The 26,909-nt window shown below is 46.9% G+C and overlaps 1 protein-coding gene across 1 annotated transcript in view; it reads right to left on the reverse strand.

Annotated features, from left to right (window-relative positions):
- The window catches only part of TENM4 (teneurin transmembrane protein 4), a 164,687-nt gene that overhangs the window by 19,963 nt on the left and 117,815 nt on the right, over positions 1 to 26,909 (reverse strand). The window contains 7 exon segments of the mRNA XM_087722028.1: positions 10,238 to 10,392; positions 13,009 to 13,241; positions 19,297 to 19,317; positions 22,282 to 22,511; positions 22,513 to 22,532; positions 24,340 to 24,483; positions 25,866 to 26,133. Coding sequence (XP_087578154.1) covers positions 10,238 to 10,392; positions 13,009 to 13,241; positions 19,297 to 19,317; positions 22,282 to 22,511; positions 22,513 to 22,532; positions 24,340 to 24,483; positions 25,866 to 26,133 — 1,071 coding nt within the window.

Below are 26,909 nucleotides of genomic sequence, written 5' to 3' on the forward strand. Positions count from 1 at the left end.
CTTTCTCTCTCTTTTTTCCTTTCCTTCTCTCTCTCTTTCCTTTTCTTTCATTCTCTCTCTCTTTCCTTTTCTTTCCTTCCCTCTCTCTTCCCTTTCCTTTTGTTCTCTCTCTCCCCCTTTCCTTCCCTCTCTCCCTTTCCTTTCCTTTCGTTCTCTCTCTCTTTCCTTTCCTTCCTTCTCTCTCCCTTTCCTTTCATTTTCTCTCTATATTTCCTTTTCTTTCCTTCCCTCTCTCTCCCTTTCCTTTCGTTCTCTTTCTCTGTTTCCTTTCCTTTCCTTCCCTCTCTCTTTCCTTTCATTTTCTCTCTATATTTCCTTTTCTTTCCTTCCCTCTCTCTCCCTTTCCTTCTCTCTCTCTTTCCTTTCCTTTCATTCTCTCTCTCTTTTCTTTTCTTTCCTTCCCTCTCTCTCCCTTTCCTTCCTTCTCTCTCTTTCCTTTCCTTCTCTCTCTCCCTTTCCTTTCGTTCCCTCTTTCCTTTCCTTACTTCTCTCACCCTTTCCTTTCCTCGCTCTCCCATTCCTTTCATTCTCTCTCTCTCTCTTTCCTTTTCTTTCCTCCCCTCTCTCTTCCTTTCCTTTCCTTTCGTTCTCTCTCTCTTTCCTTTCCTTCTTTCTCTCTCTTTTTTCCTTTCCTTCTCTCTCTCTTTCCTTTTCTTTTGTTCCCTCTCTTTCCTTGCGTTCTCTCTCTCTCTCCGTTTCCTTTCCTTTTGTTCTCTCTCTCTCTCTTTCCTTTCCTTACTTCTCTTTCCCTTTCCTTTCATTCTCTCCCTCTCTTTCTTTTTCTTTCCTTCCCTCTCTCTCCCTTTCCTTTCCTTCCCTTCCTCTCCTCCTTTAGTCACTTGCTCCTGGAAGAAACTCTGAAGGAAAAGAAGACATCTTCCTGGGGTTTGAAGATAATGCACTGAGCCACTACGGAGTTTTTGCTCAAGGTCAAGTGATCATTTGGACAAGACAAAATTTTCTCCCGGGAGACCATTTAAGACTCAGCTTGGTCTCCTGGCATCAATTGATTGACTTAGTGATTGATTGACAGATGTCAAGTCAGTGTCAACTCTCAAGTGACCACTGAGGTAGCATTTCTCCAAGATGTGTTTAAATCAGAGCTGCTTTATGTTTAATATAGAACATAAAGCAGCCCTGATTTAAACATATCTTGGGGAAAAATTATCTCAGTGGTCACTTAAGAGTTGACACTGACTTGACATCACTCAATCAATCAATCAATCAATCAATCAATCAATCAATGCCAGGAGACTAAGCTGAGATTTAAATTATTAAGTCTCCCCCACACCAATCCTTTGGGGAGATTTTTTTTTTTACTAAGAATGCTCTTTCATTAATCATAATTTCCTTTTATTGAATCATCCCAAAGAGCCTTAATTCAACTTTAAAAGAAAACACAATCATTTTTTTAAAAAAAACTACACATCATAAGCTGCTGAAAGTTGAGAGAATGTGCTACAATGGTCCTTTCTTAGCAGAAATCTTTGTTTTAGAGGTGTTCTAACTGAGGCTTCCTGCGAGCATGAAGCAAACTCCTTGTTGTCCCGACAAAAACCCCTTTTATTAATTTACTATGAATTCTGCTCATTCACATCCAGCAAAGCCTTTCAAGGGAGGATATACAGTCACAGACCTTATCTGGCTTGGAGAGCTGCCAGGCCGATCTCTGCAAAACTTGGCAAGGAGCCTCGGAGAGTCACGAACCAATGAAGGGAACTAATGGTCTCCTGCAAACTCCACTCCCCTTTCGCTCCTCTTTTATTCCCTCTAGGAGGGGCCATTCATCGTCCACCTGTGGCCTTAACTCCCAAGTCGACCCCTGTTCTTTAGCTGTTCCCTTCGTCTGGCAAATCTGCACATGCGCACACTGGGAACAGGCTCCAGCTGTTCTTCTGCCTCACTGATGTCTGACTCTGAAGTCAGCTGATAACTGGCATACAACTCTGGCCCCCTCTCTGCCTCCGACACAGAGCCCTCATCCGAGCCTTCCCCAGACTCCAGGACTGGCCCAGGTTCCTCCCCAACCCTCCTCACTGTCTGGATCTTCTGCCAACTCCTCTCACCACAACAAGAGGTTGGTTATTACTGGAAGTAATTAAACAGTTTTACTGAAAGAAAAACCAACTGATTGTTTTGAGGCGACCACCAAAGGAGAATCTCTCTCAATGTGCACATTTTCCTGTTGATGTTCATTTTTATTTTGTTTGGTTTGGTTTCATTCTTTTGGCACAAAGGAGGTTTCTACTGGTGGAATGGCACTCTGAAATAGTGTGTCAGCCTCTGCTTTGCTGTTGCTTCGACTGCCATGAAACGGGGAGGGAGGGCATGGTATTTGGGAGGGGTTACTCATTGTGCTGGAGGAAGGTTCTGGAGTTTAGCTGCCTGTCGGACTACGCATGCGTAGGAGATTCCCGCCAGGACTAACGGCACCGACATTCCATCTTTGTGATGCCTTTTGAAGTTATCTCACACCTGACACTTGGGAGAATTATGATTGGACTACAACTGTGATGCCAAGGGGTGGGGAATGGGCTATTCTATATATCAATCGCTTTCGCGCCTAAATAATCAGACTTCGCTTCGCTATGCCTTTAATCATTTATAATTAGTAAAAGTACACTTGATTTCTACTCATGGAGTCTCGTGGTCTTCTTTCCTAATTATCTAATGGAGAGGATCTGACATAGTGGTTCTTAAACTGGGTGGGGGGTCATTTGGGCATATTTTGAGGTAACAGAAGACTTTGCAATTGCTCATTTCGAGTTATGGACACAATTTGGGACTCTGGAGTCTGAATAAACAGAATTAACAGAAGTTGGAGGGGACTTTGGAGGTCTTCTAGCCCAACCCCTCTACCCATTCAAACAAATGTTTGCCCAATCTCTTCTTAAAAAACCCTCCATTGATGGAGCATCCACGACTTCTGGAGGCAACGTTGTTCCACTGGTTAATTTTCCCAGAATCAGTAAATTTCTCCTTAATTCCAGGTTGATTCTCTCCTTGATTAGTTTCCATCCATTGTTTCTTGTGGCTTTGGAGAAGAGGTTGACTCCCTCTTCCTTGTGGCAGCCTCGCAAATATTGGAAGGCTGCTATCATGTCATCTCTAATCCTTCTTCTCATTAAACTAGGCATGCCCAATTCCAGAAACCGTTCTTCATATGTTTTTAGCCTTCAGTCCCCTAATCATCTTTATTGCTCTTCTCTGTACTCTTTCTAGAATATGGTGTGGTTTTGGTGGGGGTAAGGACATCATTTGAAAGCAGGAAAAGGGGATAGTTGGATCGAACAGTTTAAGGACCCACTTCTCTAACGTTATCCTGTCCAGATGTTCTATCTTCTGTAACAAAGAAGGGGGGAGGTCAGCTTATTCCAAAGCACCCGAAGGCAAGACAAGAAGCAATGGGTGGAAACTAATCAAGGAGAGAAGCAATCTAGAACTAAGGAGAAATTTCCTGACAGTGAGAACAATTAATCAGTGGAACAATGTTGCCTCCAGAAGTTGTGGATGCTCCAACACCGGAGGTTTTTAAGATGAGATTGGACAGAAAATGGTATAGGCTAGGGGGTTGGACTAGAAGACCTCCCAGGGCCCTTCCAACCCTGTTATTCTGTTATACCTACAAAGGAACATCTGGCATGTGACCTCATCCATAGTCTTGGCCCCGAGCCAACTAGATGAGGATTTACCCTTTTAACCAGCTAATTAAGCTAAAGCCAAGTAATTTACAGATGAATTCTCCATTCAACCAAGTTCAACTCCTTCATGTGGATACCTGCGCAGTTTCCTTGGCAACGACACATCATTGTGTTTTGCTGGGATATTTTTCAATTCCCTTCGCCTTGAAAGTCAAATACTTTTTTGGGGGGTGGGGGGGAAGGAAATCCCTTCCTCTTTCTGTTCACCCCCATGACATCATCCTGTCAAGATATTCCTTTGGGTGAAGATTTCAATCCAATCAAAACGTATTTCTGGCTTTTTTTTGTTCCTTTCTCTTCTGGCTTTGCAACTGATGCCTTTCAAGTAGAGCAATGATTGATTAACCCCATGATTCCATTTGGGGGCAGGTCAACATTTTATTTATTTATTTATTTATTAGACTTGTATACCGCTTCATAGAGCTTTCAGCCCTCTCTAAGCGGTTTTACAAATTTTTAGCAAATTGAGTCAGCAAATTGCCCCCACAGTCTGGGGTCCTCATTTCACCCACCTCGGAAGGATGGAAGGCTGAGTCAACCTGGAGCCGGTGAGATTTGAACCGCTGAACTGCAGATAACAGTCAGCTGAAGTGGCCTGCAGTACTGCACCCCTAACCACTGCGCCACCTCGGCTCCTTTTAGCCAAGGGAAAGTAAATACCCCACAACTGGAGGCATGGACCTCCTCTCGAGCTTTCCAAAGAAACTCAGGAGCCTTGAAAGGCTTCAAAAGGTACACTGCAAATTGCTAGAGGAATAAAAAGTTGGTATTAAGATTGCCGGGAGAAATACCAACAACCTCAGGTATGCAGATAATACGACTCTGTGGCAGAAAGTGAAGAGGAACTAAAGAGCCTCTTGATACGGGTGAAGGAGGAGAGTGCAAAAGTTGGCTTGAAACTCAACCTTAAGAAAACGAAGATCATGGCATCCGGCCCTCTCAATTCCTGGCAAATAGATGGGGGAGAAATGGAGGTAGTGACAGGTTTTATTTCCCTGGGTCTCCAAGATCACCGCAGATGGGGACTGCAGCTGAGAAATCAAAAGAGGCTTGCTCCTGGGGAGGAAAGCGATGGCAAATCCAGACAGCATCCTAAAAAGCAGAGACATCACCCTGCCAATCAAAAGTGCGTCTAGTCAAGGCTGTGGTTTTCCCAGTTGCAATGGATGGCTGTGAAGGTTGGACCATAAGGAAGGCTGAGCGCCAAAGAATGGAGGCCTTTGAACTCTGGTGCTGGAGAAGACTCCTGCATTGAGTCCCTTGGACTGCAAGGCCATCCAACCGGTCAGTCCTAGAGGAGATCAACCCTGACTGCTCTTTAGAAGGCCAGATCCTGAAGAGGAAACTCAAATGCTTTGGCCACCTAATGAGAAGGAAGAAGGACTCCCTGGAGAAGAGCCTCATGCTGGGAACGATGGAGGGCAAAAGAAGAAGAGGAGGACAGAGAAGGAGGTGGCTGGATGGAGTCACTGAATCTATCTATCTATCTATCTATCTATCTATCTATCTATCTATCTATCTATCTATCTATCTATCTATCTATCTATCTATCTATCATCTATCTATCATCTTCTGAAACTCAAATACTTTGGCCACCGAATGAGAAGGAAGAAGGACTCCCTGGAGAAGAGCCTCATGCTGGGAACGATGGAGGGCAAAAGAAGAAGAAGGGGACGGCAGAGAAGGAGGTGGCTGGATGGAGTCACCAAAGCAGTCGGCGTGAGCTTCAATGGACTCCGGAGGATGGGGGAGGACAGGAAGGCCTGGAGGAACGTGGTCCATGAGGCCGGACACAACTTCACAACTAACAACAACAAATTTGCTCCTTTCTTGAAAGCGTTGATCGGTTGAAATGAGTCAAGGCTACTGAGAAGATGAATATTTGTCGCTCAGGGTTGGATGGCGTGGTCCTTGGTGGTCTATGAGCTTGGAGTTTTCTCTTGCAGATATTTCATTACCAAATGGAACGCTGATGACGTTAGCTAGTTTGGTAATGAGTTGCTGTGAGGTGGGTTGGACTGAGAGAGAGAGAGTGACCGACTGGCCCAAGAGTCACCCAACTGCCTTCATGGCTAAAATGGAACTAGAACTCACCGTCTCCTGCTGAGTGGCCCAAAGTCACCCAGTTGGCTTTCATGCCTAAGGCAGGACTAGAACTCACCATTTCCTGGTGATTGGTCCAGAGTCACCCAGTTGGCTAACGTGCCTAAAGGTGGGACTAGAACTCACCACCTCCCGGTGATTGGTTCAGAGTCACCCAATTGGCTATCATGTCTAAAGGTGGGACTAGAACTCACCGTCTCCTGCTGAGTGGCCCAGAGTCACCCAGTTGGCTTTCATGCCTAAGGCAGGACTAGAACTCACTATCTCTTAGTGATTGGTCCAGAATCACCCAGTTGTCTATTATGCCTAAAGGTGAGACTAGAACTCACCACCTCCTGGTGACTGGCCCAAAATCACAGAGTTGGCTATAAAGGTGGGACTAGAACTCACCATTTCCTGGTGATTGTGCCAGAGTCACCCAGTTGGGTATCATGCCTAAAGGTGGGACTAGAACTCTCCACCTCCTGGTGATTGTTCCAGAGTCACCCAGTTGGGTATCATGCCTAAAGGTGGGACTAGAACTCTCCACCTCCTGGTGATTGTTCCAGAGTCACCCAGTTGGGTATCATGCCTAAAGGTGGGACTAGAACTCTCCACCTCCTGGTGATTGGTCCAGAGTCACCCAGTTGGCTATCATGGCTAAGTGGGAACCAAAGTCACCTAGCCAACTTTCATGCCTAAGGCGGGACTTGAACTCTGGATCTTCCCCTTTCTATCCCGCTGCTTTAAGCCATATACCAAACGGACTCTCCTTTAATATTATAACGTTTAAGAAAGTAAAAGAAAGGAATAAAAACAAAACGTAACTTAATTGACCCTGTAATCCCTTGCATCGGTGTGGAGTTGTGGGTGACTGAATGGAGCTGAGCCTTTGCTGGCGGATCCCCTTCCTGACTCCTACGTGGAAGCTCACAGCAAATATTTTCTCTTTGCGCCCAGAAAGAGAAATATCTGCCGCTACTTAGGATCGCAGTCGCAGCCTCCTGATTTTGCAGCCTACCGTATTCGGTGAAGCCTATCTCTAGAAAAATCCAGAGTGAGCCCAAAACAGACCTAAAATAACCCAGCATCCAAGCCCGCGTCAACCTTCCCTCGGCAGAACGGAAAGCCGAGTTCGCCAATGCGGAATTAACAACTGTTCCCTTCAGAGCCCGCCAAGCAAGTGACCTTTGTAGGCCTGTCATTTTTATCGAGCTCGTAAATGGCAGGCCCTGGGGGTAGCCCAGCAATCTTTTCAAATTAGAGGAAGAAAGGACGAAAGGAGAACAATAAGGGCCAGGTGGAGAAGAGAGAATTATACGGGTGGTTAAAAAAAGGGGAGGACTCCCCATTGGGGTTCTATTATGCCTAAGGAAAAGCATTCAAGAGAACCAGCCAATCACCATATTTAGCGGAACCAAAAAAAAACCCCATTTCCTCGAATTATTTCAATAATAAGGTCAGGCATATTTGTATTTAGAAGCGACGGCTGCAGAATGGAATCCCGATCGGATATCATGCCTGTCCTCAATTCCTAAACTTTAGGCAACCTCGGATATGCCTGCCATAGCCTGGAAATTCAATTTTAAAATATAAATATATAAGATATTTTTTTTAAAAGCAGCCTTCAGCAGCGGGAGTTTGAAAAGCTCAGCGTGACGGCCCTCGCTCACAATCCACCTGCAATCGAATGCAATTCGGAAATCCGCCATTTTCCCCGCGGTTGATCATTCGGGCCACCGTTCGCGAGATATTGAATTGAACTCGCACGCCAAAATCCACGGTGTGCCAACTGCATTTTGGATGCTTGGAAACGGGAAACGGCATTCCTGACTGTTTGCAACAGAACAGAATAAAACAGCCGAGTTGGAAGGGACCTTAGAGGTCTTGTAGTCAAACCCCCTGCCATTTCAGACGAAGGGTTGTCCAATCTCTTCTTAAAATCCTCCAGTGATGGAGCATCCACAACTTCTGAAAGCAAGTCACCCCGCTTGGGTGGGTCCCAACAGTTGCTACTGCCTTGTCTTCGCTTGTGACTGCGCCGCGAACATGCACACATGCACAGTGCAATAAAAATTGCTCTGCGCATGCGCAGAAGCAAAAAACAAGATGGCGGCACCATAGGCAGTAGAACAGGTTCAGGGGCGTGGCAGGCCTGAGTCGCTGCCAGTTCCAGCGACTCAGGCCACCAAACCATTACCGGTTTGGCTGAACTGGTCCAAACTGGTAGGAACTCACCACTGGTGTAGCCTAACAAAGAGAAGGCTTAGAGAAGACTTCATAGCATCTCCATCCAATATTTGAGGGGCTGCCACAAAGAAGAGGGGGGGGGGTCAACCTATTCTCCATAGCAACTGAGGGCAGGACTAGAAGCAATGGATGGAAACTAACCAAGGAGAGGAACAACATAGAAATAAAGGAGAATTTTCCTGACAGCGAGAACAATTAATCAGTGGAACAACTTGCCTTTAGAAGTTATGGGTGCTCTAACATCGGAATGATTCCAGGGTTTCCTCCCTGATAAGGGGGTTGGATTAGAAGACCTCTAAGGTTCCTTCTGTTATCTGTTTATTTTCTTTCGGGTTTTTTGATTGCCTCTTTTGAAAGGTATGTTCTGTAGCTGTTGTTTATCTCAATGTGCTTGTTGATGGCCGAGATTGAAAAGAGTGGACAGCCGTTTGTCTGGAATGGTAGGGTCTCCTGCTTGAGAAGGGGGGTTGACTAGAAGATCTCCAAGGTCCCTTTCAATACTTTTAGCAAATCTGGCTTTTCCATTGATTTTGCTTGTCAGAAATGCAAGGGCTGGTAGCAAGTCACTTCTTTCAATACTGTTGTTATTTTGAACTAGAGGTGGGTTCCTACCAGTTCGCACCAGTTCGGTAGAACTGGTTCGTCAAATCTACCGAACCGGTTAGAAGAGGTTCCACCAGTGGACCCAGAAAGCAGGCCACACCTACAGAAGAGGTTCCAAAATTTTTTGAAACCCACCACTGACACACACACACACACACACACACACACACACACACACACACACACAGAAAGAGAAAGAAAAAGAAAGGAAGAAAGAAAGAAAGAAAGAAAGAAAAAAAGAAAAAAGAAAGAAAAAGTGAGAGAGAGATGAAAGAAAAAAAGAAAAAAGGGACAGAGAGACAAAAGGAAGGAAAGAGAGAGAGAGAGAAAGAAAACACATGGCCGGCAAGCCACTCCCACCAGGTCACATGGCTGGCAAGCCACTCCCACAAAGGAGGCCACACCCACAGAGTAGGTTCGGAAAATTTTTTGAAACCCACCACTGCTTTGAACAGTCAGTAAACGAATACCTGTGAGTTGAGCACGAGGTGTAAAGCCGTTGTGTCAAAGATATTGTGTATTGCAAAAGATAATGTTGGTTTAGATGTAACCAGGAGAACAAGAACAGGCATCCAGTCTCTGTATGCCAATCTTGAAAGAACAGGTTTGATAATGCCAGGAATCAGAGGGGGAAAAATAAATCAAGGAATCGAAAGATTTATGCAGAGAAAGTTGATAATTCAGTTTATAGGAAAAAGTACCAGGCCGAATGTACCAAAGGTGCTTTTTCCTTGAAGATGTTTGTTGTGGCCAGCCAGTGGAGTTGGCAGCTGATTCGGACAGTGAGGAGGTTGGGGAGGAAGATGGGCCAGTCCTGGAGTCTGGGGAAGGCTCTGATGAGGGCTCTGTGTCGGAGGCAGAGAGGGGGCCAGAGCCGTCCGACAGTTATCAGCTGCCTTCAGAGTCGGAGATCAGTGAGGCAGAAGAACAGCTGGAGCCTGTTCCCAGTGTGCGCATGTGCAGAGTTGCCAGACAAAGGGAACCGCTAAAGAACAGGGGTCGACTTGGGAGTTAAGGCCACAGATGGAGGGTGAATGGCCCCTCCCAGAGGAAATCAAAGAGGAGCGAAAGGGGAGTGGAGTTTGCAGGAGACAATTAGTTCCCTTAATTGGTTCGTGACTCTCCGAGACTCCTTGCCAAGTTTTGCAGAGATCAGCCTGGCCGCTCTCCAAGCCAGATAAGGTCTGTGACTGTAAATCCTCCCTCGAAAGACTTTGCTGGATGTGAACGAGCAGAATTCACAGTCAATTAATAAAAGGTGTTTTTGTCGGGACAACAAGGAGTTTGCTTCAGGCTCTTGGGAAGCTGAGGTCAGAACAACATTTCGCTTCTCATCCAAGAAGCTTCTTCAGTTCTGTCTGAAGATTCTTGGACGAGAAGCGAAACGTCTTCAAGGAAAAAGAAAGCAAGTCCAGTTGTCTTTAAAAAAAAACAAAAAACACCTTGGGGACAACCTGGATGACTGAGAATCTCCACAGACAGGTACCAAACAATAGAAAATATAATTCGCTTGAAAAGAGACATTTACACCATAAAAAGGAACACAGAAAGGGAAAAAGAGGCTAAAGAGAAAAATGATAACAGGAAACACCTGTGCCTACCTGAGAGATATCCATGACTGAATCACAGCTCAGAGGTCTGGTGGACGTCAGGTCATTAGAACCGAGGACGGTTGAGATGATTCCATTTTGGTCCACACGTCGGATCATCGTGCCATCCACAAAATAAATGAACCCAAATTTGTCCACTGTGATGCCTGTGGCGAGGAAACAAAACTCAATTTATAAAACTTAATCAAGAAATGCTTGGATATTAACACGCTTGGGGAAAACCTTCTAGAATAATGAAATTAAAAGTGTTGTGGCCCAGCAGGAGCCGTTGGAGCTGCCACCAGACTCCGACAGCAAGGGGCCCTATGAGTCGGCTCTGGAGGATGTAGAAGACCATGGACAGGGTTCCGACTCCAAACAGGGCGCAGAGAGGCTGGTTGGCCACCAGGAGGCGCCTGAGCCTTGGACCAGTGGGGAGGAGACAAGGGAGAGTGATCCGGACGCCAGCAGTGAGTTGTTTCTGGATGCCCGGCACCGAAGAGCTAATAGGCGTCAGGAACAGTTGCGCAGTTACAGGAGGTAATTGCACTCAGCTGGTGGTCATTAGGCTCCTCTCCAGACTATAAAGGGACTGCTTGTGCACACGCCCCTCTTGCAGAAGTCAACGCAGGAACGAATGTCGGAGAACATTATTGTGAGCTTGGTAGGCTGGATTGCTGCCAAGCCTTATCTGCGCCGGTTTGCTGCCAAGGACCTGTCTGTCTGTTAATTAAATGCCGTAACGTATCTTTGGCTCGGAGTGTGTGTTGGTGTGGGACGAGGAGGGTCAGATCAAAAAGTAAGAAAAAGTATTTTGAAGGAAAGATACTATAATCATAAAAATAAGAAAAAAAAAGAAGGAGATAGGAGAATGGGGGGAAAGAAGAACATTAAGAAGTGGAATCTTTGAGAGCCCAAGAGAAAATGGTTAGAGGAGGAGGAAGAGGAAGAAGAGATATATTAGCAGATTAAAGGGAATAGTATTAAGATTGTTAATGTTTTGTAGTTAATTAAGATATAAGGAAATTATAGTAACATTGCTAATTGTGGACAATTAATTAAATTAAATGCTCTCTTTGTTAAAATTGAATTTGAGGATATATGTTTGCTTAAGAGTAAAAATAGGCCAACAGATGAAATATGAAATGATAATTTGGTTTGACTTTGAAGGGGCAATTAGTGATATTGTTTATGTATTAAGGGGAAAATAAGTATAAGATGGAAAATATGGAAAGAGCATAATATGGCTGAAATTGGAAATAGAACTACGATGTAAAAATCGATTGTGTATACGAGAGGATGTTAAAATAAAAAAAGACCTACATTACACTTTGTTTATAAAATATGTCAAATTTTGTAATAAAAAATTAAGACTTAAAAAAAAACACATTTGTTTTGTTGGGTCCTTGGTGGTCTCTGAGCTTGGCTGTTTTCCTACAGACGTTTCGTGAACCAACTAGGTAACATCATCAGGGTAGCAGGGAGTGGGGTTTGCTCTCCGGTTATATACTACTGGTTGGTCCTGTTGGTTGGAGTGTTCTTGGTGGTTTCTTGATTAGGCTGTCGTTTACTCTTTGTTTGTTAAACAATACCCAATTAACGGAGGTTGGCGGCCGCCGGTTCGGATTGGTTCGCCCATATTGTAGTTCCAACCACCGGATGGGCCCGTTCACCTGCCCCAGTGCTACCCCATCCTATGTATCTCACTCTCTGGCTCGCTTGCCTTGCCCACGTAACCCAGCTACCGTATTTTTCAGATTATAAGACACACCTGACTATAAGACTATAAATTTAGCAGGGGAAAACAACAACATTTTGACCCATTTTGAGTTTTTTTGGCCTGTTTTTGAGGCTTTTTCCAGCCCACTTTTGAGGCTTTTTCCAGCCCACTTTTGAGGCTTTTTGTGATCTGTTTTTGAGGCTTTTTCCAGCCCACTTTTGAGGCTTTTTGTGGCCTGTTTTTGAGGCTTTTTTCAGCCCACTTTTGAGGCTTTTTATGGCCCGTTTTTGAGGCTTTTTTCAGCCCACTTTTGAGGCTTTTTGTGGCCTGTTTTTGAGGCTTTTTTCAGCCCACATTTGAGGCTTTTTGTGGCCCGTTTTTGAGGCTTTTTTTGGCCTGTTTCTTCCAAAAAAATGGGCCATGAAAAGCCTCAAAAACACGCTGAAAAACCCTTAAAAAGGGTCCAAAAACCCTTTAAAAAGGGCCCCAAAACCCAAACAAATAGGCAAAAAAAGGCCTCTAAAACGTGCCGAAAAAGCCTGGAAAATGGGCCAAAAACCCCTTTTATTTAATGTACAGTGAATTCCTCTCCAGCAAAGTCTTTCCTCTCCCACAGTCTTTTAAGATAGTTCACAAATATCGACCTTTATCAGGCTTGGAGAGCGGCCAGGCCGATATCTTTCAGACCCCTAAATACTTGGCAAGAATGCAAGGAATGAATTAATTGCCTCCTGCAAACTCCACTCCCCTTTCGCTCCTCTTTTATTCCCTATGGGAGGGGCCATTCACCATCCACCTGTGGCCTTAATTCCAAGTCGACCCTTGTTCCTTAGCTGTTCCCTTCGTCTGGCAACTCTGCGCATGCGCACACTGAAAACAGGCTCCAGCTGTTCTTCTGCCTCACTGATGTCTGACTCCGAAGGCAGCTAGTAACTGTCATACGGCCCTGGCCCCCTCTCTGCCTCCGACACAGAGCCCTCATCGGAGCCTCCCCCAGACTCCAGGACTGTCCCACAACAGATTACCTGTATTCCATCCCTCCTCTTCAAATTATCTCTCTTACCCCGGGGGCTCGTGAGGGTGGCTTCGGTTGCTTTCCCTCCATCTCCGCAGTGGGTGTCATCAAACGGAAGACACTGGTCTCCAGTCCCGGCGACCACTTCTGAGTTCTTCAAGATGTCTTTGATCACCGTGGTGGACTTGATCCTGAAGATGCGACGGGTGCTGGTGTCAGAGAGGTAGATGGATCCAGAGGTGGGGTCGGCGCTCAGGTAATATTTGTGAGCTGGGCTGTGACTGCAAAACCGAGGGCAGATGTTTACCTCTTGCATAACCCAAAAGCAAGAACTTAACTGTGAATCGCCGCCAGTGGTGGGATTCAGCCGGTTCGCACCTATTCGGGAGAACCGGTTGGTAACTTTCTAAGCAGTTCGGAGAACCGATTGTTGCAAGAAATCTCCTTTTGATTTTTTCCACTTTACAGGGCTAATCCTGTAAGGAAGGCAGGAAGGAAACATCCTGGTGTTGTTTCTAGGCTCATTTTTATTGCCCTGCTTACAGAAACCGCCTCTCCGGTTAACCCTTATTACCATTGTAACAACTAAAGCGAAGCGCCCATCGACATGAGTGACATTGACTTGGCCATGCCCACATGATCACATGACCACCGAGCCCGGCCTACCCAGCTGGTCATTAGGGCAGAGAACTGTTTGGTAAATTATTTGAATCCCACCACTGATCGCCGTGTTGCGAAGTCCCCAAAGCCAGCATAACAATAAGCCAAGATACGACAGACAGGAGGCCTGCGGAAAGCCGGAGTGAAAACTAAGCTGGTTAAAAGGAAATGAGAGCCTGAGGGGTGCTTGGTAAAGCTGGATTGCTTTCTCGTAGGCGTTTCGTTACCCAACTAGGGGATATCATCAGTGCTAGAAGGGAGTGGGGTTTATGGAGTGGAGGAGGAGGAGGACAACAACCGTGAGGTCCTCGTTGCTCTCCGAGCTTGGAGGTTTTCTCCCAGGCGTTTCATGACCCGGATAAGTAACATCATCAGTGCTATAAGAGAGTGGGGTTTGAGGAGGAGGAGCAGGAAGAGGAGGAGGAGGAGGAGGAGGAGGAGGAGGAGGAGGAGGAGGAGGAGGAGGAAGAAGAAGAAGAAGAAGAAGAAGAAGAAGAAGAAGAAGAAGAAGAAGAAGAAGAAGAAGAAGAGGAGGAGGAGGAGGAGGAGAAGGACAACAACTGTGGGGTCCTCCTTGGTTCTCTCCGAGCTTGGTGGTTTTTCTCTCAGGCGTTTCATGACCCAACCAGATAACATCATCAGGGCTAGAAACGATCAACTCCCTCCTGGCACTGATGATGTTACCTAGTTTGGGTAATGAAACGTCTCCAAGAAAACAAACAAGTTTGGAGAGCACCAAGGACCCCACAGTCATTGTCTTCCTCCTCCTCCTCCTCCTCCTCCTCCTCCCCTCCTCCTCCATTCCAAACTCTAGCATTGATGAGGCTCAGTTCAGTTCAGTTCAGTTCAGTTTATTAAATTTATATGCTGCCCTTTTCCCCCGAAGGGGACTCAGGGCGGCTCACAACTCGAACGGGGAAGGGGGATACAGACAAAAGATTTAAAAACAGGTTACTTAGTTTGGTAGTGAAACGTCTGCAAGAAAACAAGCAAGAGGACCAAGGGCCCCACAGTTGTCGTGTTCCTCCTCGTCCTCCTCTCCCTCTTAGCACTAATATTTTACCTACTCTGGGTAATGAAATATCTGCAAGAAAACCACCAAGTTCAGAGAGCACCAAGGACCCCTCATTTCAACCCGGAGCTAGAAAATATTCTCCTTTATTGTGCTCTGGAGTGTTCCTTGCCCAAATGCTATAGCCCTTTTTTTTTTTAAACAAACATCTGCCAGAGATAAGTGGTATGCACAGCGAAGGAAGGAAGGAAGGAAGGAAGGAAGGAAGGAAGGAAGGAAGGAAGGAAGGAAGGAAGGGATCCTCATGGTGTATAATCAAGTGAAAGGAGGCTCAGAAGAGCAAGTGAAAAGCAGAGAAGTTTTTAAATCCTTCATTCTTTTCCTCTTGGACACACGCATGCAGAAGGGTGTGTGTGTGTTTGTGTGTGTGTGTGAGTGAGAAAGACCAATGCCAGCTCCCTCCTTTTTCACACTTGCAGGAAAGGGAATCTTTATTCTACGCAGCTGGTTCCGTTAGGATACACAAGTACTCTTCTTATTTATTAAATTTGTTTGCTGCCTATCTCGGCGCAAAGTGTCTAAATCAGTGTTTCTCAACCTTGGCAACTTGAAGATGTCTGGACTTCAACTCCCAGAATTCCCCAGCCAGCGAATGCTGGCTGGGGAATTCTGGGAGTTGAAGTCCAGACATCTTCAAGTTGCCAAGGTTGAGAAACACTGGTCTAAATTGAGGTAGTCCTCAACTTACGACCAGCCACTTAGTGACCGTCCGAAGTTCTGAGGGATCTTAAGACCCAGTTCCAAAGGTTGGCCTCTCCCTGCGCCATCATGGGACTGCTTTTCTGCGCTCAACACAAGAATCTTGGGCTGCAATGACAAAATCTCTTTTCTAAACCATACAGCACAGACGGTTAACATGCAGGGAATGTGCATAATTCTGTATTTATTTATTTTGTCGTGTTTATTTAGAATAACAGAATTGGGACCTTGGAGGTCTTCTAGTCCAACCCCCTGCTTAGGCAGGAAAGCCTAGATCACTTTAGACCAATGGCTATCCAACATCTTCTTAAAAACTTCCAGTGTTGGAGCATTCACAACTTCTGGAGGCAATTTCTGTTCCACTGATTAATTGTTCTCACTGTCAGGAAATTTCTCCTTAGTTCTAAGTTGCTTCTCTCCTCGATTAGTTTCCACCCATTGCTTCTTGTTCTACCCTCAGGTGCTTTGGAGAATAGCTTGACTCCCTCTTCTTTGGGGCAACCCCTGAGATATTGGAAGACTGCTATCATGTCTCCCCTAGTCTTTCTTTTCATTAAACTAGACCTACCCAGTTCCTGCAACCGTTCTTCATATGTTTGAGCCTCCAGCCCTCTAATCCTCTTTGTTGCTCTTCTCTGCACTCTTTCTAGAGTCTCCACATCTTTTCTACATCGTGACGACCAAAATTGGATGCAGGATTCCAAGTGTGGCCTTACCAAGGCATTATAAAGTGGTATTAACCCTTCACGTGATCTTGATTCTATCCCTCTGTTTATGTGTTATATATATTAGAGGTGGAGATCCTTTGAAAGCTGTATGCAACAAAATTCCGTTTTTAATGTATGCCAATTAGTGTACCTTCAAAATGACAATAAAGTTATTCTAAGAACACAGATCAATGCGAGTCAACCCATCCTGATCTTTGAGGCCTAGTAACCTAGCTAGCCTTATTTGCAAACTTGGCAGGGTAAAACCTTTCTTTCCACTATGGTTTTAATGCCAGTTTGGTGACTGGACCAAAACACGGTGGGAAGTTGAGGAAAAAGAAAAATGACAGCAGGTTGGAAATGGGACTTTGTTTATATTTTTAATAGATTAGATTATATAAAACGGGCAGTGAGTCACACAAAGTAATTTTCCCCTCTAAGGACAGAGAATTTTCTGCCCAGGAAAACCAGCTGCTGTTTTCCTTCAACAGAACTGGTTCTGTAAAAGAGTAAGTGAATAACGGAATTGGAAGGGAACTTGGAGGTCTTCTAGTCCAGCCCCCTACTCAGGCAGAAAACTCTATAGCCATGATGGCGAATCTATGGCATGCGTGCCCACAGGTGGCCCACAACGTCCTCTATGCTGGTATGACAGCCATTGTCCCAGCCCAGCTTCACCGCCCTTCCCCAAGCTAATCTTCGGGTCTCTGCTGTGTAGGCAGGAGGGGAGGGTGTCTCGTGCAGCACCCCCACGCCCCGTTTTGGCTGCCAAGTTGGTGCAGGGGGCCTTCCAGGCCCAAAACGAGGCACAAGGGGCGCACGTGGCCCCCACATTCCCCGTTTTGGGCCTGGAAAGTATTGTGGCCCAGCAGCGGCCGGCTGAGCTGTTGGTGGAATCTGACAGCGATGAACATTGGAGGCTGGAGGCTGAGGAAGACTATGGGGGGTGTTCGGAGCCAGAGCAGGGACTAGAGAGGCCTGTTGGCCACCAGGTGGCGACTGAGTCAGGGAGCAGTGAGGAAGAACAGAGGGAGACTATCCCTGATGTACGTATGCGTAGGGCTGCGAGGAGGAGGGAGCAGCTTTGGAAAAAGGCTCCCAGAAGGAAACAGGAACAGGTGGCTACTGATTTGCCCCCCCTGGAGAGCTTATAGGCGGGGTGACGGGAGGGGAATTTTGCAGGAAACAACAGTTTACTAATCCAGGCGTAGTGAAAGATTGGGAGAATTTTGTGAGTTCAAGCCTTGTTTTCATAGAGATAATTTTCTGGGCTCCTAGCCAAGGGGTAGGTTATCTCCCTCCTTAGTTGTGGCAGACAGCCAAGTCTGCGTCCGTATATATTAGCGGCTTGGGACAGAACAGAAAGCCTCCTGCAGCAACATGGAAGCCAAAAATGGGTGAGGGAGGGTGCATGCGTGGGGGGGAGCACGGGAGGGGGGGTTCGTGTGTGCATGCATGGGGGTGGGGCATGTGAGGGGGGTGCGCGCGCATTGCATTATGTTTGTGGGCACGCACACAGATGCTCTTGGCACGCGATGACGCAAAGGTTAAGCCATCCTGCCCTATACCCTTTCAGACAAATGGCTGTCCATTCTCTTCTTAGCAAGTTACAGTGTCGAAGCACTCACAACTTTTGAAGGTAAGTTGTTCCACTGATTAATTGTTCTAAATTAATGTAATTGTTCTAAATTAAACTAATTTCACCTCAGTTCTAAATTGCTTCTCTCCTTGATTAGTTTCCACCCATTGCTTCTTGTTTTACCCTCAGGTGCTTTGGAGAATAGCTTGACTCCCTCTTCTTTGGGGCGACCCCTGAGATATTGGAAGACTGCTATCATATCTCCCCTAGTCCTTCTTTTCATTAAATTAGACATACCCAATTCATCTTCTTTTAAGGACCCCATTAACTCTTGTGGAGTGGAATCTGGGCAACTGAATGGAACATAGTGTTTAGTGGCTGGATGCCCTTCCTGTCGCCAATGTGGAGTTTTGTCCAGCAGATATATTATTCTCATTGTGCCGAGAGAGAGAAATATCTGCTTGGGATCGAACTCACAGCCTCCTGATTGTATTTGTATTTAATGGATTTATAGGCCGCCCAATCCCGGAGGACTTGTGAGGCGAGAGCTCCACCTCTAGGCCACCACACCACTTTGACTTATGACCACTAATCATCATCATTATCTTTTAACGGCCCCATAATCCCTTGCAGGTTGGAGTCTGAGCAACTAAATGGAGCTAGCAGTGAGTTTTACTGGCCAGATGCCCCTCCTGTCGCCAATGTGGAGTTTTTGTTCAGTAGATGTATTATTCTCATTGTGCCCAGAGAGAGAAATATCTGCTCTACCTAGGATTGAACTCACAGCCTCTGGATTGTGAGGCGAAAGCTCCACCTCTAGGCCACCGCATCACTCCAACCTTCACCTCCGGGTCATCATTATCATCATCTTTTAACAACGCCATAATCCCTTGTGGGGTGGGAGTCTGGCCAACTGAATGGAACTAGCAGAGTGTTTACTGGCCGGATGCTCCTCCTGTTGCCGATGCAGAGTTTTGTTCAGTAGATGTATTATTCTCATTGTGCCCAGAGAGAGAAATATCTGCCTCTACCTAGGATTGAACTCACAGCCTCCTGATTGTGAGGCGAGAACTCCACCTCTAGGCATACCGCACCACTCACTAGACATACCCAATTCCAGCAACATACTCAATCCTTCATAAAAACACCTTGACGTCTCGCAACAAAGGAGCAAATATTGATATCCAAAAAGGATCCTGAATTAAACGTTTAGTGGGTTTATAGTAGGGCACAGGGTTGATAGCGCAAGAGAACGAAACACGGGAGAGGGGAGGCATGGCATCGTGAGCTAAGCCCCTCCCCTTTCACGAAAAAGGGGGAAGGGCTTAGTTTGTGACGCTCTTTGCAGATTTTGAACTCAGGGCTTCCTGTTTTTTTTAAAAAAAATTCTTTTGCGTTTCACCAGTTTGCTGCCCGTTGTGCTTACATTATCAGGGTAGGATCTAAAAATTAAAATGCATGTATTCCTTTACCAGTTGGCAGCCCAGCAACCTTAAATCACCTTATAAAATGCGAAAACAAGAAAAGGACCCCAAAAAGAAAGAAAAAAAAAGAAAGAAAAGAACAGCATGCAACGTGATGAAGAAAAGGAACCCACAACTGACCATCGGGTGTCTTACCTATGCCTGAAATCTTTATTTCTGACAGAAGAGCAGGAACGCAGAAGGCAGAAGAGAAGAAGGAAGGAGGAAGAGAGAGAAAGAGAAAAGGTTAGAAAGTAAATTCTGAGCCCGGCGGCAGCTTAGGCTGGAAAGGTCGACAGTAACAACTACACACTCTCTACAAGGCAGCAATAAATAAAGAGTTAGCAAATAGATCCTTTTAGAAGAGCAGGAAACTTGTCGGAGACCGGTTATGTCCGCTGGTATCTTCCATGAGGGGGGAAAAATATATCATCGGTCCGAAGCTGGCTGGCTGAAATATAACATCCCGTGTTCCTCTGAAAATAAGACTGGCTCTTATATTAATTTTGGGAGGGAGGGAGGGAGGAGGGAGGGAGAGGAAGGGGGGAGAGAGGGGGGGAGGAAGAGAGCGGGAAGGGAGAGAGGGGGAGGGGGGAGGAGAGAGAGGAAGGGAGGAAGAGGGAAGGAGAGAGAGGGAAAGAGAGGGAGGGAGAAGGGAGGGAGAGGGAGAGAGAGAGGAAGGGAGGAAAAGAGAGGTAGGGTCAAGGAGGGAGAGAGAGGAAAGGAGGGAGGGAGAGAGGAGAAGGAGGGAGAGGAAGGGGGGGAAGAGAGAGGGGGAGAGGGAGGGTGAGGGAGAGAGAAGGAAGGAGAGAGTGGAAGGGAGGGAGGGAGGGAGAGAGAGAGGAAGGGACAGACAGAGGGAGGGAGAGGAAGAGAGGAAGGGAGGGAAAGGGAGAGAGGGGAGAAGAAGAGAGAGGGGGAGCGGGAGAGAGGAAGGGAGGAAGAGACAGAGGGAGGGAGAGGAAGGGGGAGAGAGAGAGAGGAAGGGAGGGGGAAAGAAGAGAGAGGGGCAGAGGGAGGGTGAGGGAGAGAGGGAAAAAGAGTGGAAGGGAGGGGGAGGAAGAGAGGAAGGAAGGGAGAGAGGGAGAGGGAGAGAGGAGGAAGAAGAGAGAGGCGGAGAGGGAGAGAGGAAGGGAGCAAACAGAGGGCGGGAGAGGAAGGGAGAGAGTGAGGGAGAGGGAAAGAAGAGAGGGGCAGAGGGAGGGTGAGGGAGAGAGAGAGGGAAGAAGAGAGTGGAAGGAAGGAGAGAGAGGGAAGGAGGGAGGGACAGACAGAGGGAGGGAGAGGAAGAGGAAGGAAGGGAGGGAGAGGGAGAGAGGGGGGAAGAAGAAAGAGGGTGAGGGAGGGGGAGAGAGGAAAAGGAGAGAGTGGAAGGGAGAGTGAGAGAGAGGGAGGAAGGGGGAAGAGACAGAGGAAGGGAGAGGAAGGGAGAGAGGAAAGGAGGGGGGAAGAAGAGAGAGAGGCAGAGGGAGCGAGAGACGGAGGGAGAGAGTGGAAGGGAGGGAGAGACAGAGGGAGGGAGAGGAAGAAAGGAAGGGAGAGAGGGAGAGGGGGGAAGAAGAGAGCAGGGGAGAGGGAATGAGAGAGGGGGAGAGAGTGAAGGGAGGGAGAGGCAGAGGGAGGGAGAGGAAGAGAGGAAGGGAGGGAGGAGGAGAGGGGGGAAGAAGAGAGAGGGCAGAGGGAGGCTGAGGGAGAGAGAGAGGGAAGAAGAGAGTGGAAGGGAGGGAGGGAGAGAGGAAAGGAGGAAGGGACAGACAGAGGGGGGGAGAGGAAGAGAGGAAGGAAGGGAGAGGGAGAGAGGAGGAAGAAGAGAGAGGGGCAGAGGGAGCGAGGGGGGGGAGAGTGGAAGGGAGGGAGAGACAGAGGGAGGGAAAGCTATTCTGAATGTTTATTGTATTTTTTTCTAAAGTTTCTCCTCTGCTCAGCGTGGGTCTTCAGTTTCATGGAGAGACCATTTAACGGCTGGAGCCCCGGAGGGCCCAATGCTTGTTTTTAAGTTTGTGTTTCCCCAGAGGTCCCCCGTTGCCTCAGGAGAAAAAGAGGGGGGGGGGGCAGAAAGACGGCCAAACCAATGTTTCGGCTGAGCTCAGTGGGCCCCAGACGAGCATCCCGAAGCCCGCCTTGTTGCAACCTTTGTGAAAAAAACCTCGCTCCCCCCCCCCTTGAAAATGGCCCTTTCGTTGTTTGAATGCCAGCCGTCCTTCCTCCCTCTCGGCTGAAGTCAAACCACCCCACTTAAAGGCTCCCCTTCTCTCGCAGGGAGCCCGTGTGGTGGAGGGCCTGGAGGAAAACCGCTTTTTAGCTCTCAAATTCACATTTTCCCTGGATGGCGCCTAGCCGAAACCTCTTGGCTAGGTTTCTCGAACTGGGACGCTGAGCAGGGAAAAAAAGAAACACACACACCAAAAATATGCTTAGTCCTGGACTCAAGACCCAATTTTGCCCTGTTGCTAAGCGAGGCAGTTGTGGAAGGAGGTTTGCCCCGTTTTATGACCTTCCTCGCCACAGTGGTTAAGTGAATCACGGCCGTTGGTCAATTAGCCGCACGGTTGTTAAGCGAATCCCAGTTGTCTGAAGGGTCACAAAAGGGGGGTCCCGTGACCCCAGGACACTGCAACCGTCATAAATATGAGTCAAGTTTCCAAGCCTGCGTCCCCGTTCTGAATGGCTCATGGCCCAGTTGTGGGCCACGCCCTGGGGGGTTTGGGATCCCCTTCTAGTCTAAGCTCTTGCTCAAGCAGGAGACCCTGCACCATTTCAGGCAGGTGACTGTCTAATCTCTTCTTGAAGAGCACCTAGTGATGGAGCACCCACAACTTCTGGTGGCAAGTTGCTCCACTGGATAATTGTCCTAATTGTCAGGCAATTTCTCCTCAGTTCTAAGTTGCTTTTCTCCTCGATTAGTTTCCACCCAATGCTTCTTGTTCTACCCTCAGGTGCCTTGGAGAATAGTTTGACTCCCTCTTCTTTGGGGCAACCCCTGAGATATCGGAAGACTGCTATCATATCTATCACCCCTGGTCCTTCTTCCCATCAAACCATTTCATTTCGCCCCGAAACATTCCGTTCTTGCTTTCCCCATCTGAGAACATCACCTCAAGGGACACGGAAGCAGCTAACGTCACAAGACGCTGGTCATACCTTAACTCCAAGATGTTGGTGACATTCCCCGAAGGGAAGATCCTTCGGATGTAGTTGAAGTCTCCCACATACAGGCTGCCGTCCGAGCCGCAGGTCAAGGCAACGGGTGCCAGGAGCTTGTTGCCGTCAGCCAGGCCGTTGCAACTTGGACAGGAGATGCTCCTCCGGCGTCCATTGCCCATGATGCTCCCTATGACCGGAGGCTGCTGGGAGATGAACTGGTTTTCCCCCATTTCCTTTGTGCAGGATACCTGAGGGGGCAAACACACGGGTAAAAGGAAGGACTTTGCAACCCGGAGACAGCTCCAGTGGCCCTGGATAGATACCACAATCAAAAATCCGGGGCCCTTGGCAATCGGCTTGTGAAGGAAGTCCTTGACTTTACAGCAGTTTGTTTAGTGACCATTCGGCATTACAATGGCACTGAACAAAGTGACTTATGAACGTTTTTCAGACTTAATGACCAGCGCTCAGTGTCCCGGCGGAGGAGCCGCCAAAAACGGTTGTAGAAAAGACGGGACACACAAGCCGGCTCTTCAGGGAAGGAAATGTTTATTGCACAAGTTCAGGAACAATGGCCTGAACAATGAGTGAAAGTCAGGAAATTCCTTATATAGTTAATCGCTTTCAGCTAAAGCCATCTGTTAGTTTTGGAAACACCCCTCAAGATTTGCCCTTGAGTTACAGCAATATTATGTCTACAGGAAGTCATAATACATAGGTCAGCCAACGGACAGACATAGCATGTATTTTGAGGAACTAACAATAAGTGTCTACCAAACAGATTTACAACCAAGCCAGCAAATAGATGTTTTGCCTCAGCATATTTCATGTGCAGACTTCCTTCTAACCCGTGTCTAACCGCACCTAAATGCAAACCTTGCAATTTCTATATATGACCAGTTAAAGCTTAATATCATGAAATTATGGTTTGGTTCAGGCTTGAGGCCTACTTTGGTTCAGCCTGCCATCTTAGTAGCATCCCTACATTCATGGGATCCCCATTTTTCCTACTATTTGCTTCTGTATTTCCTTCATATGTTGTCACATCTCTCTCTCTCTCTATATATATATATATAAAAATGGTGGTTTGTGTGTATATTCCAGCAAAGCTATGGAATGCCTCAAGCAATTTCAACCAAACTTGGTACACAAATTACTCTGGAGACAAATACTGTGGGGGGGTAAGACACCCCTAAAACCCCTCGGGGTGTGTGTTCTGTTAAGATACAGCCTGTTGTGCCTTAAAATGCCTTCTACTGTACTGCCATAAAATGGCTTCTACTGTGCAGCACAGTGGAGTTGCCATGGTAACGGCTATCACAGTACTCCACAAGGGGCTCCCTCTGGAAAAGGGGAAAATCCAACATTAGAAATTTGTTTGGTCCGGACATTCCCCCCCCCTCCCCCCCAGAGGTGGGTTCCTACCAGTTCGCACCACCTATTCGGTAGAACCGGTTCGTCAAATCTACTGAACCGGTTAGAAGAGGTTCCACCAGTGGACCCAGAAAGCAGGCCACACCTACAGAAGAGGTTCCAAAAATTTTGAAACCCACCGCTGCCACACTCACACACACACACACACAGAAACTGACACAGAGTGAGAGAGAAAGAGAAAGAAAGGAAGAAAGAAAGAAAGAAAGAAAAACAAAGAAAAAGAGAGAGAGATGAAAGAAAAAAGAAAAAAGGGACAGAGAGACAAAAGGAAAGAAAGAGAGAGAGAGAGAGGAAGAGAGAGAGAGAAAGAAAGAAAACACATGGCTGGCAAGCCACTCCCACCAGGTCACATGGCCGTCAAGCCACTCCCACCAGGTCACATGGCTGGCAAGCCACTCCCACAAAGGAGGCCACACCCACAGAGTAGGTTCCAAAAATCTTTGAAACCCACCACTGCCTCCCCCCCAAAAATAAATACTTGGGCAACACCAGGTTATCAGCTAATAAACTAATTAAAAAATGTAATTAACTGCAGCTTTGATCCTAAAACCCATCCAAAGGAGACTGGTGGTTAAGAAAGATGAAGCTTGCATAAAGAGATGAACAATGAAACCAATGTACCACTTTGGATGTTAAGCGCATGATGTTTATCCAGGGCCCATCCTCCAAGTTTCGAAGCATCTATTTCGTAACCTTGAAGCACCGCCGTCCGTTTCTCCCACAGGATCAAATCCGGGCACGATTCATATTCGTATCCCACTGAAACTGGGAGTTGCGAGAGATAGAATGAGAAAGAGAACGGGGAAAGGAATGAAAGGGAAGCAGTATCTTTAAAAAAGAAATACCAAAACACGACCTGGATTAGCTATAAAAAGAGTCATCCCAAGAAAACGAAAGAAAATAAACAAGTAATAAACGAAAGAAAATAAATCAGATTCAGCTAGATCAAACACTTTTATATCCCGCATCCCAAGGAAAGTACAGGACCATCATATCGGGGCATCCAAAATTCAGGCAACCACTAGATGGTAGCAGAGAATCTTAACTTTTCTGTGTCTCTTTGCTGCCACCTTCTGGTTGTCCGAATTAAGCAGCTTAAATATAGTAACTAATAAAATTTCAGGTGGGAAACAGGAACCTTTCTAGGCAAGGGGTTCCACAAGGCAAGGACAGGACCAGAAACCCCTTCCCCAAGTGTCGTTTTGCCATCAGATAAAGAGATTGGTCAGGACTGTGCAGAAAGCTTTCTTGGTTAACTTGAGTTGATGGACAGGCAGGAGACAGAAAGAATAACAAGAGTTGGAAGGGACCTTGGAGGTCTTCTAGTCCAACCCCCTGCTCAGGCAGGAAACCCTACACCACTTCAGACAAATGGATATCCAACATCTTCTTAAAAACCCTCCAGTGTTGGAGCATTCACAACTTCTGGAAGCTTCTGATTAATTGTTCTAACTGTCAGGAAATTTCTCCTTAGTTCTAGGTTGCTTCTCTCCTTGATTAATTTCCATCCGTTGTTTCTTGTCCTGCCCTCAGGTGCCTTGGAGAATAGATGACTCTCCTTTGTGGCAGCCCCTGAGATATTGGAAGGTTGCTATCATGTCTCCCCTAGTCCTTCTTTTCCTTAAACTAGACATACCCAGTTCCTGCAACCGTTCTTCATATGTTTTAGCCTCCAATCCCCTAATCATCTTTGTTGCTCTTCTCTGCACTCTTTCTAAAGTCTCCACATCTTTTTTACATCGTGGCGACCAAAACTGGATGCCGTATTCCAAGTGTGGCCTTACCAAGGCCTTATAAAGTGCTATTAACCCTTCATGTGATCTTGATTCCATCCCTCTGTTAATGCAACTTAGAAGTGCATTGGGTTTTTGGCAGCTCCAGCTGTCAAAGATAATAAAGGCAGATACAAAAATGGTATCTTACCGGAGCTGGATTTCACATAATTTTGCCACCTGTTCGCCGTGCACCGAAACTGTCAGCGCGTGCATCTCCTCTGCATGCGCTTTGCTTGCACACATGCATGCGGCTTAGAAAATGTGGCTAAATAGGACGGCATACAGCCAAGGTGGAGGGGCACCCGCAGGTCACCACTACCGGCTCGTCCAAACTGGTCCAAAATGGCTGAATGCCCCTATTTGTTATCTTACCGAAGACTTCTGATAACCCGTAGACCTTTTGATTGTAGACATCTGTCTTGTCCCAGATGAAGTAATAGGAGAGGTCTGGAGCTGCTGCGAACCACTTCCTGAAGAGACGTCCTTCCACCGCGACCATGAGGTGGACTTTCATCAGGTTAAAAGGGATGGTGGGGTGGGTTAAGCTGATCTTCAGGACCGATTTGTAGCCAGATGTACGGCTGCTCAGGTAGCTGAGCTTGATTTTCGTCCCTGAGATTTTAATCTCTTCTTGTAAGGCCTGGAGATTAAAAAAGAAATTTGATTTGATTTGATTTGATTAAACTTGTATGCCACCCTATTCCCCGAGGGGACTCAATAGCAGTAGACTTATATACCGCTTCATAGGGCTTTCAGCCCTCTCTAAGCGGTTTACAGAGAGTCAGCATATTGCCCCCAACAATCTGGGTCCTCATTTTACCCACCTCGGAAGGATGGAAGGCTGAGTCAACCCTGAGCCGGTGGGATTTGAACCGCTGAACTGCTGATCTAGCAGTAGCCTGCAGTGCTGCATTTAACCACTGCGCCACCTCGACTCAGGGCGGCTAACAAACCAAATAGGGAAAGGGGGAGTACAAAAAACAACGAAGACAAAATAAGTACAAAGAAACAAATTAAAAAACTTCTCAACAGCCACAACCATTTGAGTGGGGCTGGGAACTCATCAGCCCCAGGCCTGCTGGAACAGCCAGGTTTTAACGGCTTTGCGGAAAGCCTGAAGGGTGGTGAGGGTCCGAATCTCCACGGGGAGATCGTTCCAGAGGGCCGGAGCAGCCACAGAGAAGGCCCTCCCCCGGGGGGTCGACAGTCGACACTGGCTAGTTGATGGAATCCGGAGGAGGCCTAATCTGTGGGATCTAATTGGTTGTAGGGAGGTAATTGGCAGAAGGCGGTCTCTCAAGTACCCAGGTCCGATACCATGTAGGGCTTTAAAAGTAACGACTAGCACCTTGAAGCGTATCCGGAGACCAATCGGTAACCAGTGCAGCTCGCGGAGGATAGGTGTAACGTGGGTGT

This window comes from Thamnophis sirtalis, unplaced genomic scaffold (genome assembly GCF_051295495.1).
Source record: "Thamnophis sirtalis isolate CommonGarterSnake01/CBP01778 unplaced genomic scaffold, rThaSir2_p1.2 scaffold_8, whole genome shotgun sequence".
Classification (NCBI taxonomy): Eukaryota; Metazoa; Chordata; class Lepidosauria; order Squamata; family Natricidae; genus Thamnophis; species Thamnophis sirtalis.